The following is a 19,679-nucleotide window of genomic DNA, read 5'->3' on the forward strand; positions in this document are numbered from 1 at the left end:
AGGCTTGCACAGGCAACAAATGGAGGAGAAACACAGTCGGCTGAAAGAAACTAAACAATATCTTCTAATGGGGTCTTAAATTTGTGGCATGGTCGGTTTGAATTTATGCTAACAAGAGATGTTAGGCTTAAAAATGTTGCATATTTAGTTTTATGGAAAAAAAAACACCAATTTTTTTCTTTCAAATTGTGAATTAAACCGTTTATATACCTGTACTGAGGTTATATCTTATTATGCCAGTAAATCGTGCTTTTGATGTGCTATGGATCTACTAGAAAGACTAAAGCTAAAAGCTGAGCCCGTGTGCAGCAAAACCCAAATTTTGATTTCCCCTCTATTAATCTACAGGTCCTCAAAGCTTACATTAATATTACTAAATTGTTTATAAAACTAATTTTAACTTTACAGTGCTCCCTAGTCTGTGTGTGCTGTTTGCACCAGATTCCCCATAGGTCTACGGTTGGTAGTACAGAATAAAGCAAATGATACTAAACTGTATTACCCAGGGTCTTCCTATGATTTCTTAATGCTATATGAAATACTGTTTCTTTATTTTAGATATCAATTTTTAATCAGTTGACTTCCAGTTGTACCGAGAGTCAACAAGCAACACTCAGTAATGAAGAACATCACTTAAAAAAAACAGGAACATCACTGCTACGTACACCAAAGAGTCTTTATTCATATTTTTTTCTCAGGAGATGTGAAGTCAAACCAGAGCTGGCCTTGTATTTGATAGAAAGCAAGCAAAAGGACTCCTGTGGCTTGTGTCACTCTTTTTTTGTTGAATGAGTAAGCAATGTAAGGCGTTTGCAGCTTAACAGGTCCATGTCTGTTAAGCTGCAGAGACTGTTTTTTTTAATACTTAGCTCAGTGAGAAATCGAGTTAAGGGGATTTAATGAGCTACTTGAAGCTGTTTTCACACGTGCCTTACAGCCCTAAACTTTGGACATCATCCAGTAGAGGTGTGTGTGAGAATGCGAATGTCTGTGTGATTTAATCAGACACTAAGCAGTTTACTGATGGTATAGTCGACGTGATGTCTGATTGTATCCATGTAAGGATACCTGAGAGCTGTCTGGTGAATTAAAAGCACTTAAGTGGTGGAGCATGTGTGCTACCTCCTGCATGCTCTATCCAGCAGCACCCTCACCTCAACCTCCAGTACTTCCACTACTGAAAGCACAGCTGAAGGTGACTGTCTCCTGCTCGTGTGACCAAGGACAAGTTCCTCTTTTACTGTCACTGGGTTCTGAGCACTGTTTGCATTTTGGAAGAGGACACAGCTTTTACACAAATGTCTCTGTGAGAATATTAAATTTAAGGATCTGCTAATGTCTAAAATCATCATTGCCTGTTGCTAAGATTTGGGCTTTTTCCCAAAAGTCACCAAAAAGAAATAAAATTATCTTTAAAAACATTAAAGGTGATATAAGTCCTTTCACTTGACCATTTTTAGCAGAATGTCTTTTTGTTTGTTAGACCACTTAACACTCACCTGTAAATCATTCCAGCATAAAAAAAAGCATCTAAGTCAAAGGATGAACCATTGCTGTGCTACACATAACAGATACTTTAATAAGGTCCAGATACTGGACCTTTAGGCACTTTGTTGCAAGCAGGCATTCACAAAAACACACACATATCCCAATTTTTTTAGTCCAATCTGTGAAAAATGCCAAAGATAACACACTTTGGCAGATGTAAAATAGTGTTTTTGCACCAACAATGTGATTCCCAAAGAGGTAGTAGCCAAAAACATGGTATATGTGTGCAATGTTTCCATAATAAATGTGAGGAAACTGGACAAGTGGAAAAGAAAATGTGGCAGCCCTAAAAAGGTATCTCCAGCATGTGAACAGTATCTGAAAGTCTTCTCTTGAAGAAATAAGAGAAAAAAAAAACCCAGTAACAACCTGACACACGATCTGAGAGATGCATCTGACCCTTCAGTTGATCTACTGTTCACAGAAGCTTTATCAGAAATGGTCTCAGTGGACGGGTGGCTGTCAAGTGACTATTTCTGATGAACGGAAAGTGGGAGAAAAGGCTGAAGTATGCCAAATTACACAAGTCCTGGGCTTAAAATCAGTGGCAAGAGATCTAATGGAGTGATGAATCCAAAATTTTGGTTCAAATAGTTTGAACAGCTACTGAGAGACCACTGTGAGCTTATTTCCTTGACCTCCCCACTCTGCCTGTCTGTCTTCCTCCTCTGACATCATATTTTCTTGCTACCACCCAGCTATTCTCCACTGTAACGTCTTGTATCTATGACTTCATCTGTTTATTTCCTTTTCACTATCACACCACAAATGTCGTCTTGCATTCATCAATCAACTATTTACTGGTCTAATAGGTTGGACGCATCTATTCTTCGTCACTTCATCACTCCGTCCGTCTCAGTCTCGCTGTCGCTCTCTTGGATCTACAACAAATGTTTGACCAAGCTGTTCCCCACTGTATTATTCAGCACTGTGTGTGAGCCGGTATCATCAGACATGTATGCCTGACATGATGCATTGGCTCTGTTTAATTATAGAGATGCTGAATAAATATTTACAAATGGCCGATTCGTCTTCTCCAGCACAGGCCCAAAAGTGCAGCTTATGAACCGTCAGCTATGCAGAAGAAACTACTGTCATTGTTTCTATTCAGAGGCTGAGCAGTAAAATGCATGCATGTTTTAAAACCAGCCGTATTCAGGTCTCAGGCGCTGCTGTGTTAACACATGCAAGTAGAAGCTGTTATGAGGATGAAATCTGTCGTTTAAACAGGTTCTTGAGGCTGTATTAACCTATAGAAGCATTGCTGTGTTATTAGCTTCAAAAGCTGGCAGGTCTTGTCAGATACGGAGGACCTACTGGCAAGGTGAAAGAGTAAATGGAATATATTAAAGTTTTAAAACTCTACACTGGAAATGATCTGACTCAACCTGGTGTGAAATCTGTTTTAACTTGACCTTTACTGCAATAACATGTCACTTTAACCCTGACTTACTATTTAAATTGTTGTAAAATTACCTTTGTAAGAGCCCTTTGTTAACTGTAGATTCTGAATTGCACCTCAGCAGGCGGATAACAGGAAATCACTGGGTATTAACATCAAAAGTTTAAAAAAAAAAAAGGAAAAATAAGACGAGAAACCTTGTTACATTCTAAATATTCTGTTCATCTATAAAATTTTAAAACAATACAGTTTGAGAGGAGAAATTAGGAATTAAAATAAGGCTGGATCTGGAAGTCAAACAACCCCTTAACCCAAAGCAAAGTTATATATGATAAAGTATACAAATATAAGCAGTGTCAATCAGGTTAAATAATAAAGCAGAAGGGAAAAAATCAATATGAAATTGTTAACTTTTAAATTAAGCAACAAATGCCTGCATAGTGTCTCTAATTCTTTAGGAACCATCGCTTGATCAAAGGGCAGGTCTCGTGGTAGCTAAAGCAATCAAGTGGCTCTGTAGAAGGATGTAAGTGAAAGTACAATGTGGAAATATAATCCTCAAGAAGCTTGGAAAGACTCGTTTTTGCAAAGAATTTTGTGGGTACAGCAGATCAAAGGAAAAAAGCAAACCTCAACCCATGTTCGATCATTATTCACACAGTGTAGCGTACTATATACAAACATGTGAATGCTTAGCAGACCCGTATTTAGAAAATCTGATACCCCTTTAAAGTGCAGCAAAAGTTTCCATTAGTTGCTCAAGTCGCACGCCAAAAAGTCTTTATACACCACAAAATTCTTCCTGATGCAGTCCAGCTTTAGACTTTGTGAGTGACATTTATGTGAGCTCCGAGGTGCAGAGAGTTGTATATCGCCTTGTTGTGCATGAGTTCCACCTTGGCCGCTGGGAGAGAACTACAGTAAAAGTACATTAAGCATTTCACATCCAAACTCGCTGGAGGGCTGCAGTGTTTCCTAATGCTCGACTTTTTATAGCACACATCAGAGCGCCTGTGTGCGCGCGTATGTAAAATATGTGCGAGAAGGTCCGCTTGCATGACCGCCTACGCATGCTCTCGTGTGTGTGCGTATCGTTGTACTTGCCAGCTTGCTGGTGCTCCAAAGCCATCTGGTATCTGGTCAGTCTAGTGAGCTTCTGGAGGGCACCTGGCCAGCAGCTTGCTCACCTGGCTCTGCTAGCCCCTGCCAACCACCACACCTGGTCTGGCCAGCGCACACGGAAAGGGAACAGATTGCACAGTGCAGTTAAAAGTGCTCCAACACTAAAGCATGAAATATTGGATATGTTTGCAATTTGATGTATATTGTAGGATTTATAAAGAGTACGTCTCTCTCTGTGAGCTGTTAAATATCAGCGACCACACAGATCTCAGTGATTTTAGAAGACGCTGCACACACTCCTATAAGATTCCATAATGACAAATGTCTACTTCTATCACATCTGTCCCAACAGTTCGTGCCAGACTGTGCCTACCCATCCATTTAGCATATGATGGCACTTCCTTCCTGCAGGTTGTCCTCTGCTATCAATTACACACTCCTCTCCCAGCAAGAAAGATGCTCTTTGTCCCCTGATGTACGCACACAAACAAACGCGCGCGCGCACCGCGGACACAGAGGGACAGACACCTGCAGAGTGTTTGTCACCTCTTCTGTTGACATCTGCGACCGCATGGCATTGTGGGAGAGACGGCCATCTGTTGTCGGCAAGGCTGGATTAGAAGGGGACAAGGGGGCGAGATGCATCATGCTGCTCTTTTCTGTTGGTCTGAGCTGTGTGAAGTGTTGTGCCGTGACGGCACATGGCGTTTGTTGTTTGAAAGTGAAATAATACAGCAACAGAGAAATTTACTTTTTAAATTATTATCATTTTTGTTATTATTATTAAATAGACTACAATTCCCCCTGCAAATGCTGCAAATTTAAAAGTAACTGGTGCTTCTCTTGTGGGCATTACCACCTTTTTTTCCAGGAATTCAACATGCGTGCTAATTACACAAAAGCAGTGTCCTGTAAAGAATGTTTTGGATTCATTAAAACCACATTTAATGGTTGCTTTTTGTCAAATTGTACTCCCTCCTAATTATCTTGGAAATGTTTAGCCCGCTTCACAGGGAGACAGCACATGAATGCTTGATTGACATGATAGTGACTGCAAAGTTTCTTCAATTATCCTGGCAAGGTTACGATGCCTGCCTCTTGTTTCACAGCAGGTTCTATTCTGAGCACAGAAGTACTAAACTCTACACTTCAGTAACCTATGAATTTCAAGCCCATTGAGATTGTATATAAAAGACAAACGTGGAGTTCGAACCATTTAAAAAAAAGATTTTGATATTTAAAAGATGTGGCTGATATTTGTCAGTCAGTTGGAGGCTATTCAGTCCACTTTTGTCTATATTAAAGTACATCAATAACTACTGGATTGACTTCATGATTTTTCTTACAGCTTTGATCCTTGGAAGAGGAATCCTATACTGACTCAGATGATCAGTTATCTCACCATTTAGAGGCATCATCAGGTCAAAATTGTAATTTGTTATGATTCTTAATAAAATCATCAAAAATTGCATCCCTTTTAGCTGTGGTTTATGGAATGAGTAAAAAAAAAAAAAGCAAATGTAAGGATGCTAATTGTCATCATGAGCATGTACTAAGTAACACGGGACTAAAAATAGGTCGGCTCCCTGTGACTAGGAAATTCCATGGTTAAATTGTTGAATTGCTTTGCTAGGAGAGTAGTTGCAACGACCAGTTGTTTGCGCAGAAGGTTGAGAGTGTTGCACGCTCAAACCTCTGTGCAACCCCTTTGGACTGCAAGGCAAACAGACTTCCCTGCAGTAACTCTCAGAGAGATTAGCAAATGACTGGTTGGTTGAATTCTGGATGTAAGTAGCTGATGTGAATTTATGTCTACGCAGATGGCAACAAAACAGATGAAAAGTAACTGCAATCTTAACCCCATTCATCTGCAAACTGAAAGCAAACTAACTCCACCTTGTTGCAGTTTTATCACCATCTCGACTCACCAAAGTTGCTTTGAAGATGGCAAGTTCCTGCATGTGGCTGCAGACCTGTTCCTCATTGTTGAATGGACCATTTCAAAGGCTACCAGATCTCAAGGTCATTGCACACAGTTACAGTCATTTAGGTCTTGTTGAGTCTCCCAACTGTTTTCCCTTTTGTGACTGTAGCATTAGCGTTCTGATGCTAGCATTTAGCTCAAAAGTAGCATCGTGCCTAATGTGCTTGAAGGACTGTAGGCTTGTTCGATATGATGTCGTGCAGAATTTTAGCCATCTTCAGTGCTGTATGGATATTTTAAAAGCAGGCATAGACATAATTACAAAGAGTTTAAATTCAAGGAATCATTTAGCCCAGACCTCAAAAACACTGAATCAGTCTAGGATAGTATAGATAGAACCTGCTTATCTTAAAAACACAAGTTATTTAAAGTTAGTTTGAGAATTTACTGCAATTTGTATGAATATATGAATAACTATTAACGGTAGGGCTATATCTTTTGAAAAAATGCGGACTTTACTTTGATGCCTAAAGCTTTTGCACAACACAGTACAATCTCCAGAATGTTTTCGCGCAGAGAGTCAGCACCTATTCGCTGTGCTGAGAAAATTCATTCATGTAATACCCGTATTTACAACATCAGGTTTGCTGGAAATACAAAACATATTGTTCAGAGGGTTAGAAAATACAAACTGAGCAACCATTTTCATGTCTATGTAAAATTCTTCAATGTTAAGGATATACATGGCATCTTACTGTTAAAACAAAGGCAAATATTTGGTTTAAATAGGCACGGATAGAGTTCACTGGCGGCAACGGTACTCTGAGCCATGTGATGATGGGAGAATAAATTTGCTTCACAAGAAACGAAGCGTTAACAAACAAGCAACTTCAGAGGATGTGGTCTTTATCTTCAGGGATCGCTGCAGAACGGAAAACAAACACCGACAGCAGCTTTGGAAAAAGTGATACCCCGACAGGAACGAGTAACGTACGGCTGAGATAACGAAGACATTAACCCACATATTCCTGAAGGACGTTCATGTGTGCAGGACGTTCATTTGGCTGGCTGGGTTGTGGGTCTGCTCATCCAGCCGGCCTGCACACCGCAGACAGATGTTTGGCCAGCCAAGCCTGCAGCGCCACAGGCAGTGTGTGTTCTAGAAAAACCCAGAGCAGATGCTTCTACCTGGTGTCCCACCCGCTTGCCGCTCTGCTCTTGTGGGTATGCTTCAGTGGCCATCACATGACCTCAAAGCCGGGTTTTCAGATTGCGCGCTGTCAGTCACACTGGTGACAAAGTGGAGCGGCTCTGGAACTGATAGATGTCCTCGGGTCGACTCAGCATGCTCGTCAAGGTGGATCTGACAGGCTGAATTCATTTGTTTTGAATAATGAAATCCGATAGTGACAATACATTAGAAAGTATAAGATGATTAAATCTTGGAAAATTGCATCAAAATAAACATAAAAACACATCACATAGATGCTACTTCTGATAGCTATTGAGTAAGTAAGATCAAAAGATACAATGCCGCATCAACATCTCTTTCAGCCTCATTTTCCCATGTTGTTTGCTCCCCAAACATAAAAACAATCACCATCCCAAAAAAAACCAGAAACACACAATCTTTGTCCCTCTCCACGCTCCCTGTGTTATTACCAAACCCGAGGAAACTTTTGAAGAGATTCAAAGACACTCAAGATTAAAGATTTATTTGTTCTTTTGATGTTGCTACAGCATTTCTGTCTGATTTCTGCAGCAAATGCAGTCTGGTAATGGTGGTTGTTTTTTGGGGGGTTTTGCAGTGTGGCTGGTGGTGACCCAGAACTGCCAGAGACAGGGAGCTGGCCTGACGACTGGGTTCTTGTCTTACACCCCCTCTAATGAGGAACGGTTCAGTAATGGTATCACTTCCTTGTAACCTCAAAGGACAGACAGTTTACTTGCTTCTGTTCATTTACAATATTCTATGGTGAGAGAAAGAAGAGAAAAAACAAAAGAGTAGTAAGAAGCCTAGATGGCTTTGTTTTGCAGCATTTCTTGACAGTCGGGTGCACTTCAAGTCTAGCTCGTCTACATTATTACTTTTTACTTTCTCGCCTGTATGAGGGAACTTCTTTTGTTGCATTGTGTCGATTTTGATAAAGAGATTGTACAGTTATTGTCTTGTACATCTGGTGTCTTTGCCATTTTTTTCCTATTGCTATGCAACAATAAATGCAATGAAACTTTCTTCCTTTTCACCAAGGAATCTTTGGTCGCACTGATAAGATTTAAAAGTCAAACATGTCTTTGAATGTTTTGATTTGATGCGTAGATTCCAATAAAGCTTTGAATTCCAATAACAGCTCATTGTTCTTGCTTTTATTAACTGCTCTATCTCTTAGACTCGTCAGGCATATCTCAGTGTGCTGTGCGCATCAGTGCATCTCTCTCCCATCTGGTCGAGAGCCAGCAGAGAATCACACTGCCCCCTAGTGCCCATACTCATTAGTAACACAACAGGATTGTTGGGGCAGCTGTCAACCAGACAATGCTCTGGTACTCTGCCAGTGGCTCGATACCAAGATCTGTCATGGGCAGCAATGCACAACAATAGAATCTACTGATTGGAGTGGTGCACACTCCTGGCTATGACACCGGTCCACCGCTCGCTATCGAATGCCTGTTGTTCCCCTCTCTCCATTCACAAGACCCCTACTTCAGCAATCAGTGCTACACATTTCAATAGACCCTGTGCTGCTGCCCCAAGGAGAGAAGATGAGGAATCCACGTGAGCTATTGTCAAATAATTCTGGTGAAGACCACAATCTTGGCTTTGCTGGATCTCTGAAAATGATCGAATGACCGGGCATATCACATCGTGGTGTTTGTTTCTGGAGTGAGCTGGAAATCCTTTGCTTTAAAGGGAGCTATTATGATCATTTGCAGTTCCACATTTTGAATGTTGGACACTGTCAAAGTAGCTTTGCATGACTCACAGTTAAAAATCTTATTTAAATTTCATTGGACCTAGATGCATCCCCTCAATTAATCCTCTGAATAAAAAAGCATCACACTTTGGCACCATTTAAAACCAACTTTATTCTGATTGGCTGCCCCTAGCAAACAGAAGGCTTCAACGGCAGGTGGGAGGGGCTTCTATCCCTGAGAAGATAAGATTAAGGATAGAAACTCTGATGCCAGAGAGAGCCGAGAGAAAAAAAAACAAATCTGCAACTGAGGATTTAAAGGAGTCTGATTACTGGTACAAACACTTATTATTGGCTATGTTATGTAATATGAGCATCCACCATCGTAACAATATGACAGAAACTAAGCGAAAGCATAATATGTCCAGTTTAAGCATAATATATTTAAGACACTAAAAGGTGGGGATTCATATACAGAAGGGATAATAGTAGTGATGTATTGAGCTTTAACACCAAATAAACAATAAACAACTAGTATCTAATCTTATATTTCAGCTTACATATCACTCGTCTTTCTGGCCCCAAGATACAATGTAAGCTCAAACATCCAAAGTAAATGCTCCAAATGACAAGACAGACTAAATACCTCCAAACAAACGATGCAAGACTACATAAGGCGCTTTAACAAAGGAAGTATGTAATGAACCTAAGGTGCCTTGTCTCCAATATATCATCCTGAGTGAATTTGCCAACATCACTCTCTTTACCTCCAAGCATGGTAAATGAGAATTTATGCCCCCGCTACTTTATCATTCTTTACTTTTTTTTTTTCACCCCCATGAGGTAGCCATGCCATGCGAGACGGATATTTTCACCAAAGGCAATATCCCCTCGCAGTAATTATATCAGAGCGAGAGAATGGCTCATTAACATATGTTAGGCATGTCAGGAATTTACAAGCGCCTTTTGTAGATGCCTCTCATCAGTGTGCTGCTCCCATCCGTATGGTATCTCCTTTGAGGATGTAACCTCCTCATTTCCATACACGTCAATCATGCTGCGCGTGATGTTAAGAAACACGCAGCACACTCTGTATTTGGCAATCATAAGGAAGAGCTCGGTGATATGGAAAAGGAATGCATGTGCACACGTGTGTGTGTGTGGGGGGGGGGGGGGGGTGACTATGCATTTTGTGAAACAACATGATGAAAACAACGCTATGTGGGGAAAAAATATTGTGATGATGTGCCATCGGTGCAAAGCGAGTGAAGTGTGCGTGTCTGCTCCTCTGTAGTGCGTTAAAGGGATGTGTGTGTGTGTGTTTGTACGTGCAAAGACACGCATAAAGCTTGACACCAGAGACCAGACACCAGACCCACTAACAGACAAGTCCTGAGGCCACTGAGCGAGTGCGGCTGCTGCTGCACTGCTGCAGGACCCAACATCTGCTGCCCGCAAGAAGGCACATACTGTTGCCCTTTCACCCATTAGTATGATGCCAGCTGCAATGACCTATTTATCAGTTGTGGCCTTATAAAGTACTCAAATATATACATAGATTTTTGTCCATTGTGAAGATGTAAATAATGATATAAAGCTGGTCAATAGTTTTCGTTTCGTAGCCCTAACCTAATACTAGCTCCATAATGTAGTAGCAGTGTCTCCTGGAAAAAAGGGCGCCCACTGGTCGAGCGGTCAGTAAGGCTTCAGAGAGCGACAGAGGGCAGCAGTGCGCTGTGGGAGAGAAAAAGTAAAAGACCCTGTGCTGCACCTAACTTTCTCTCTGAGTTTTCATTTTACATGTAAGTGTAGCTGAGATCACAGTACCCGTGTGCAGTAATAAAGTCACAGTTATAAAATCACGAGGCGTTGTGGCCTCACGTGATAGTTCAAGACTGAGTCGCGTGGTGTTCAGTTCTGTGACCTGGCCCTCGTACTCTCCCAATAAACTAATTAGGTTGACTGAAAAAGCAAATAAAAGCATGTCCACTCGAGCAACTTCACATTTCTTTCTTTCTTTTTAAAATGGATGTGGTACGTGAAAATGACTCAAGAATACGGATCCATTAGCTGAGATTTTTTTAAAAGCAACCCAACTACAGCGAAGCAGGGGTCTGACAGATAAACCTATAAAGAGAGAGAGGGAGAGAGATAAAAGCGTTTGGTCCAGTCCTGCCTTTTTGCTCCAGCAAATGTCGTAACAATGACTGAAGACACAACGTCCATTTCCATCACCGTCCGCGCTCTCCATCTCTCCCTTTCATTCTCATTCATTGTCATTGCTTTTTTCCTTTAAGTGCACTTTCGCCCACACCACTTGGAAATTGATTGAAACAAAATGTCACAATTATGCCCTGTAGCTCGCCGCTTCAATTATTCATCAATTAGGGGCTAGGCTCCTTTTTTTCTCTCCTCTGAGCTGATTTTTCATTCAGTTTGCTCGAGATGTATGGCTCCCCTGCTGTTAACCAGTCCAAAGTCATTAGTTTCTGGGTTTGCAATTAAACCTGATGCATTATGCATGAGGCTCCGACTCAGCAGACACACGCAGCAGCGGCCGCAGCAGCTAGCGAACGAGCTAGTAAGCTCTGGAGGCGTGGATGGGAAATTAATTTGCTAGAAATGAAGTTCTCTCTAGCCCTCCCTCCCTCTCTCTATCTTTCTCTTGTCTGGCAGGTTGGAACAGATGCCACTTTCTGTAGAAGCCGATAGAGATGGGGCAGCTATAGCTGTGCAGTGTGATCAGTGCTGACATGGGAAAAGGATGTGCCAAGGTGGACACAGACAGAAAAATAAAATATTCCATTGCTAAATGTAAACGGGTCTTCATATAGATTTTGCGCGGGTTAAACCCAGTGAAGGACTCCACAGAATTATCTCTTTACTGAGAAAAAACAGGTGTGACAGGTATTCTCTTACAAAGATTTTATGTTCAAGTATTTGTAAATAAAGTTTTTTTAATTGTGTTGTTTTATCTGTTTTCAAGGATTTTACATCGTTGTAGCTGGCATAAAGCCTGCATTTTAGAGCCCCATTGAAACGAGGGTCCTATCAATGTTCATTTGCTGCCATCTAGTGGATACAGAGTGAAATGTCAAATAAATTTAAAGGACAAAATCACCGAGCAATGAATCCATGTATGCTTCCAGACCTACACACATCACTTTGATATGTATTGAAACGTTTTGTGCCTTCAGTTTAAGAGGTGAAAAAAATGTGTGAGATGAAAAAGAAGACTGTATCTTTAAATAAACTTGTATTTATCTTGTAGCAACACCAAAGTAGGCGTGTCCTTCTGTGTTAAAGCACCTGTATGAACAGAGAAGGGCATGCACTAGAATAGTGAGCATACTCCTCATTTTCATGTCCTGTAACACAAAGGCAACAGAGCTCATTTACCTACTTCAGTCATTATGTATGTAGCATTTTTCAGCCGTATAGCATACTAATGTAGTCATATCTGCTTTAGCAGGTGTCACAGAATTATGTTGTTTAAATTATACAACTAGAATAGGGAAAAAACAATGGATTCACCTTCTTTAGATTTACAAAATGCACACAATGCAGCCAGGTGGTGAGGAAGGGGCTGCAGCAGACCGCACAAGAATTGGCGGTATCCAGCAGACGTCTTTAGATTTGGATAGTGGGGAAGCATCACATGGATTAGAGAGAACCTGTTCCTGTCCTCCCGCAATACAAACCTAACAACCACTTCCTACTGGTACAAAAGGAAACAGTGATATGGGAACAAAGCCAGCATTAAACGGCCAAATTATTTCACAGTACAAAAGTAGAAGCAGAGATACAGCTTGACACAAATATCTTAAAAGCTACCTTATCAATATAGGAACACTATTTTCAGTCAAAAATTAACTTCAGGGAAATTTAGATTGTGTGAGTGGCCAATCAAATTACTGATTTTTCTGAAACTCTTGATATTTGTTGACTAAAACAAGAAAAGAAAAGAAAAGAAAAGAAAAGAAAAGAAAAGAAAAGAAAAGAAAAGAAAAGAAAAGAAAAAACGTGGAAAACTCAACAGGCAACTGGTGTGGGATTTTATGAGAACCCTCCTCTGGTAGGCTGGTCAAGTAGTTTCTGGCTGCATATACAGCTTTGTCAGCTCTTTGCACTGGTACAGCTGCCGAGGAAGCCGGGACAGCTTGTTGAAGTTTAGGTTTATCTCAGATAAGCGAGTGAGATGACCAAGCTCTGCAGGAACTTCCTCCAGCTTATTGTCCAGCAAGCTGAGGTATTCAAGCATAGTCAAGCTAAAAAGAAGAAACAGACCTGAATTTGAGAGGGGGGGGGGTTACATGCAGCATTTTCACACTGTGTGCACATGTGTATCAGAATTAAACTGTCATTAAATGATTTGTTGACTTCAGAACCTATAATTGCAGGTATAGGGAGTCATTTTGCACACCGAGGCACCATTAATGCACCTTATAATCCCTGGCGGAAGTCTTTGAATCTGGTTGTGGTTCAGATTGAGGACAACAAGGTTCTTGAAGCCACCTGTAAAACATGAATATTGCACAGACACACACACACACACACACACACGCAGATGACTGGAGCTTTGTGTTAATCATACAAAACCAGTAAGAGCCTACCTATCACATCAGGTGGCACTACAGTAATTTGGTTTCTGAACAGGTACCGCTTTTTCAAGGACTCCAGATGGCCCAGAACAGCGGGAAACTCCTTCAAGGCATTATTTCCTAAATTCAGCTCAGCCAGCTTTCGGGCGTTGCAGGAGGAAAAGTATTTAATCACAAATCTGCGTGATGTGTAAAACATTTCAAGTGGCACATTGGCAAATTTCCAGCAAATAGATAAGTTGCGAGCAAACAAACGAAGCGAGAAGACTCACTTGATGTAAGGAGAGCAGCTCAGTGGGAAGGCCTGTGATGGAGTTGTTGTTTAACAGGAGGACTGACAGGTTTGTGAGTCTGGAAACGCACTTGGGAACTTTCTTTATGTGCGTCGAGCTTAAATTTAAAGAGGTTGCTCCGGCATATAAAACCCTTATCACCCACTTTCTAGCCGCCGATTCCCTTTTAGCCATTTACGCCTATCGTAACGTTCTGTGGAGTTACCGTGGCAACAGCACGCTCTTTGACAAGTCAAAGATCTGATCCGGAGCAGCTGCGACCTCTGGTGGACACAGCTGGATATTAAACTGTTAAATATGGGTGGATTGACTATAATGGCCAGTTTTACCATGACAGTGAGGGTTTTTCATTTTTAATGCATGGTATATAAATTGTGGTGCCTATGAGGAATACAAGGATGCTCATTAGAAACATTCAGAATAAAGCTGTGACACACACACACTCGTGGTATTGTATGCATTTATGTAACTTGGTATCATTTACACGTTTAACAGCTCATTTCAGCCAAACAACACTAAAAACAACCACTCGTTGTCCACATTTGGTTGGTAGTCACACATGATAAGCAGCTCCTGAATCCTCAACTGCATGAGTGGAACTGTATTTTTTTTTTCTTAAAAAAAAAAAAAAAAGATTCAGCGATGCCTCTAAAAATGAGCTAAAAGGTAACCCTGTAATCATTAGGATTAGCCGGGGGTGACCCATGTAAAATCTTTTCACACATCAACTTCTGTTCAATTGTGTTTTTTTTATTATTATCATCATCATTAACACAATGTTATCGTTTATACATTAAAAGTTATGTATTCATTTAGGTTTCACTCTCCGTATCTGACTCCAACACAGACATTTAACCGATGTGAAAACAGAAGCATTCTCTGTTGAGCTCAGCAATGTCTCGCTTGACCAGGGGTCTCCCTTCAAATATGTCCTATTTTAGGGTGCTTTGTGTTAGAAGTTTGAACACTCTCTGCATTACGCCAACAGGCTTATGTTAACTCTCTCTCAGCTGTCCTCAGCATTGACTGGGTCCTTTAGCTGTTCCACAGAATTGTAGTGCTCTCCTAGACCATAAGCGTGCCGCATATAGCTACAAGCAAAGAGACAGAGAAAAGGTTATTGTATAGGGGGAAAACATAACGCAGTATATCAGTTTCCTAGCTTTGACATGCAGTTACATGAAAATCCAAACAGTCACATGTGAATGACCATATCATGTATTAGGAATATTATTGATTGGATATTACAGACTGGATTTAGACTGGCAGTAGTGAAAATGTGTTTGTAAATTTGTGATTGCGAATTTAAAATGTTTAAATGTTTACTACAACTACATTCATCTGCACATTTTTAGTGATAGTGTTGAACTCTGAGCAAAAAACACATTTGGAAACATTCTTACACAAGTGTGATGAGTTCGCCGTCATATTCCTCCCCAATTTTTATGGTAGGAGAGTCCGCCTGGATCACCTCGATCGGCAAATGAAGAACTTGCGTCAAAGCTCGAAGCTGCAAAATTTGAAAAATTAAAAAAAAATACATTATTAAAATGAATTGAAAAGTACAACAAAATACTTCACTGTGTATAGTACAGTATATGACAGTTAAGGAGGAACTCACTTCCAGTTGTCCACCCCAAGCTGATGTGTGCTCCACATCACTGCAGTATTTCTCAAACTCATCTGGAAGCAAAAGACAAACATGTCAATTGAATATTAACAAATATAGCAGTGAAAGTTTTACTTTCATTACCAAAAACACAGATGGTCTCACCTGTTGTGTACATGTCACCTGTGCTTGGGTTGGTGAGGAAAGGCAGGAAGTCGTCAGGATGGCCTCTCATGTGCTCGGCAGTGCGGGATCGCAGTTCCTTCACACTTGTGGGTAATTGGAGCTAAAACAGAACAGAATGCAGTAGAAAATGTGTTCTGTGTGTCTAAACTTGACAGTTTCTCATTGAGTCATTTTCTGTATGACAAGCTGTACAGACTCCAAACACAGAAGGTGTCAAAGATTGTCAGCAATGCTCAATTTCTTATGTAATTCCTGACTCAGTATATAAACTACAGCTACAGTTATTATTAAATTCAATTTTGTTTATACAGCACCAAATCACAACAACAGTCGCCTCAAGACAATTGATATTGTAAGGTGGACCCTACAATAACTCATACAGAGAAGAACCCAACAATCATATGACTCCCTTTGAGCAAGCACTTTGGCGACAGTGGGAAGGAAAAATTACATTTTAACAGGAAGAAACCTCCAGACCTTAGAGGGTCAGGGCTCGGGAAGGGCGACCATCTGCCATGACCAGTTGGGTGAGAGAAGGAAGACAGGACAAAAGACATGTTGCAGAAGATGCCTCTATAGCAACATGTACCTTTGATCGCCGTGTCAGCTGATCTTCAATAGCACGGTACATGCAGTGGCCATCAGAGGAGATCTCCTTGATCTGAAGCTTTTGCTGGGCGAGTTTTTGGACCAGCTTTAAACCCTCCTGATGTCTCACACCCTGCAGGTTCTGTACCTCAGCCTCTGCTATCCTGATCTCCCTCTCCTTCTCCTGTGCAGCCTTTTTGTCCTATACAAAATCATTTAAAAGTCAAATCAGGTAAATACGGGTGATTTATTAGACTCCAACTTATATCTAGCAGGCAGAACTGATCATCAGAGACCTCTCTAAAGCAGAGACATCATGACTGTGAACTGTGGTAAACAAGGACGACTGACTATGAGTTCTAAGAGTTCTTCTTCAGGAAAACCTAAAATTTAAATGCATAAAGGTTCGACAGCACACAAGTCTTTAAAGTTGCATCTCACCCTTCTCTTCTGGGCTTTGGTTACTCGCGGCTGTTTCGCCTCCTCTTGTTCTCCATCTTCCACCTTTACATTCTCCACTCCATTTATGACCTCTTCCACCTTCTAATATTGAGTAAAGAGAGAAATGGTTATGTTGTAAACTAGGGGTGGGTTTTGATAATCGATTTATCGATTAAAATCGATTCTGGCTTGGATAACGTGATATCGATTCATTAAAATCCTGAATCGATTTTTTAATATTAATTTATTTTGCCCAAAACGCCAGAATCTCAGGTTAAACCTCACACAATTTCAACAACCACCAAACAGCTAAAACAGTAAATGAGAGCAGGTACACGGATTCTGCACAACGACGTAAAAACAAAGCGTGGACCCGCAGATCAGAATCAGTGAGATCAGTGAGACAAGTCTACCGTTGTTTACAGCGCTGTCGGCCGCTGTTTTTTTTTCCTTTTACTTACTTCTGAAAAGAAAGCCTCATTTCTGCTGTTCAATAGGCTGTAAACTGTAAACTTGTAAACTTTTTAAAATTATGCAAAATGCAAAACGCTTAGCCGTGTCTCTAATAAAACCGCTGTCATATGTTGATTAATGGTTTTCTTTCGTTTTTGATGTACTGCAGAATATTTTTATAAAATCCCAGGCCAGGAAAACCACCTTCATGTTTTTCTGTGTTTTATCTTCAGCTACTTTGACACAAAGGCATCTGCTGTGATGCTTACACCTTTGATAAAGTCTTGCGAGTGTCAGCTTCCTTTTTATAGATACAAAAATATGTAAATGTACTGATCTGAATTATAATATTTCAGACTGTCTGAGGCAAAACTTCCCAGATTTAAATCGAATTGAATCGAATCGTGGATCGAATCGATTCCGGACCTTGTGAATCGGAATCGAATCGATTCTAGAAATCAGTGACGATACCCAGCCCTATTGTAAACTGCAGCTGATACAGCACAAAGACTAGAATCATTTACATACTGAATGTACACTGAACACATACAAAAACCTTTTAACAGCTGTGTTCTTTCCCTTTCCATCTTACACTTGTTACCCCATTATGAAAGAGTGCTTCTACATTAATTACTAATCAAACTCTACCCGATTTATCGACCATCTAAACATAATAAGTCACCTTTGTGTCAGCTGTTGCTTTGAGCTGCCTCAATTCCTCCTCGTGTTTCTGACTGAGGTCAGCCTCAAGTTTGGAGATCTCCTCTGTCATCTGTTTCCTCCTCTTCTTGTCATTTTTGGGGACTGCATTTTTCATGCCCTGGACTTTAGCTGAAAATGACACAAAGCAGACCATCAAACAAAACAGCACAACACAACAATACAGATGATGCTGCATACTGGTTAGAAAAGTTATACATGCACATAACTGCCAACATAGTGAAGGATACACTGTCATAGATAGCACTAATGCTCCTAAAAAAGGATTAAAATGTTTCTGCACCTGTCTACACCAACTGCACAAACAGCTGATTTTACATTATCAGACATTATTAATTATTTTTTGAAATGTTTTGATATCAGTGGTCAGCTAAAGCAGCAACTCATTTTACATCATGAGCTACATACAGCCAACTTTCATAGCAAGTGAGCCAGACCAGTGAAACACCTTCTTTCAGCCAGTGTAAAGCAGTTAAACCACAAATTTAATCCTTGAGACATATAAAAATAAGACAAAGAAGTGCAATTTCAAAAAATATCTCAGTTTTTCTACATGATAAAGAAATACTGCAGTAGCACATGAAAGAAATCATTCAAAATGACTCTTTGGGTTTAAACCGTAGGAAACAAAGGTGTAAAATTACAAAAGCATTTCTGGAGGCTAACTTGCAAGCCTGTACTTATAAAACAGAAAGCTTTGTTAATTGACGAAATTCTATTTTTATTTCTTTTCTGTTGTGTAATTACTTATCTATTACCTAATAACTTGGGTGTAGTATGAAATACCACGGTGAAGATCTTTTTCATTCGGAAAAACTATAAAGCTTATTAAAATACAGATCACATTTTCCAAAGCCATCCAATGGGCCGGATTGGTGTGTTTGTCAGACCGAATCCGGCCCTCGTGCCTTATGTTGGACACCCCCTGGGCTAAAGTCATCAAATCCTTATGAGTTTCTCCCAACAGATCACTGTTGGGATAGGTTTATTACTCTAAAAAGGTTTATTACTTTATTACGCGTAGTTTGTTTTACTCTAAAAGCAAAACAAACTACGCGATAAGGCTGGCAGTTGCCTCACAATAGTAACCACAGAAACGTCTGCGGTGACCATTATTTATTTACTTGCTGGTCATTTAATAGCGGCTCAAGTGAGACTAAACACTCCGACACATAAACAACACACGGGCACGCTAACTAGCTACCAGCAAAGGCTGAAATGTTAGCCCACAAAACAAAAGAGCACTGTTAAAAGTAGCTACCCTGCAGATCCTTCTTCTCCTTGCGGTGCTGCTTTGCCAGGAGCTCCTCTGGTGTCTCCACCTCCTCCATGACTGGATGCTGCTGTTAAGGTCAACCACTGACAGTGCTTACGAGGTACATGAACCTGACTACCATATGTGTTATTAATGACTTGTTATAAAATGTAGCTCATCATTAGCACAAGATAAAAGCACACAAATACAGTGAACGATAAATAAAACGTGCTGATATGGCCTTATCCGGAAGAGAGGGTGGGGCTTCTTCTTCTTCGTCAAAGATAAACTCCGAGATTGTCTCTATACCGCCACCTCTCGGTATGTTGTGTACTACATTTCCAGGCTGTCTCGGGACTACGTTCTTTATTTTAATACATTTTTATTAAATATATTTTAAATAAATATATTTTCTAGACACGTCTTGTTCATTTAATCTAATCTTTATCTAAGAGTGGACAGGAAAAAGTGTTTCCTCTTTCTTCGTATCTTGTTTTTAGATCTTTATCACTGGTTTGCAGCCTGGGGAATAACAATAACCCTCTGAGACATGAGAAAGAAAACAAATATTTTGAATATGAGGGTTAGTGGTTATACTGAACAAAGGATGTTGAAGGTGGAC

At 40.4% G+C, this 19,679-nt stretch overlaps 1 protein-coding gene and 1 non-coding gene across 2 annotated transcripts; both read right to left on the minus strand.

Annotated features, from left to right (window-relative positions):
• Positions 1-11,882: 11,882 nt before the first annotated feature.
• Positions 11,883-13,964, minus strand: LOC118453997 (uncharacterized). Its single transcript, XR_015717111.1, has 4 exons — positions 13,785-13,964; positions 13,572-13,651; positions 13,354-13,426; positions 11,883-13,179 (listed from the first exon to the last, which is right to left on the minus strand). It is a non-coding gene; the product is annotated as an uncharacterized LOC118453997 (transcript).
• A 287-nt stretch (positions 13,965-14,251) lies between these two features.
• On the minus strand, positions 14,252-19,328 carry otud6b (OTU deubiquitinase 6B). The gene is made up of 8 exons (XM_006787792.3): positions 19,064-19,328; positions 17,765-17,913; positions 16,630-16,731; positions 16,190-16,390; positions 15,580-15,700; positions 15,427-15,488; positions 15,209-15,315; positions 14,252-14,896 (listed from the first exon to the last, which is right to left on the minus strand). The coding sequence occupies exons 1-8, from the start codon at positions 19,131-19,133 to the stop codon at positions 14,812-14,814; spliced, it is 897 nt and encodes a 298-aa protein (XP_006787855.2). The 5' UTR covers positions 19,134-19,328; the 3' UTR covers positions 14,252-14,811.
• Between the last annotated feature and the right edge of the window lie 351 nt (positions 19,329-19,679).

This window comes from Neolamprologus brichardi, chromosome 22 (genome assembly GCF_056152115.1).
Source record: "Neolamprologus brichardi isolate AB-2024 chromosome 22, ASM5615211v1, whole genome shotgun sequence".
NCBI classification, from domain to species: Eukaryota; Metazoa; Chordata; class Actinopteri; order Cichliformes; family Cichlidae; genus Neolamprologus; species Neolamprologus brichardi.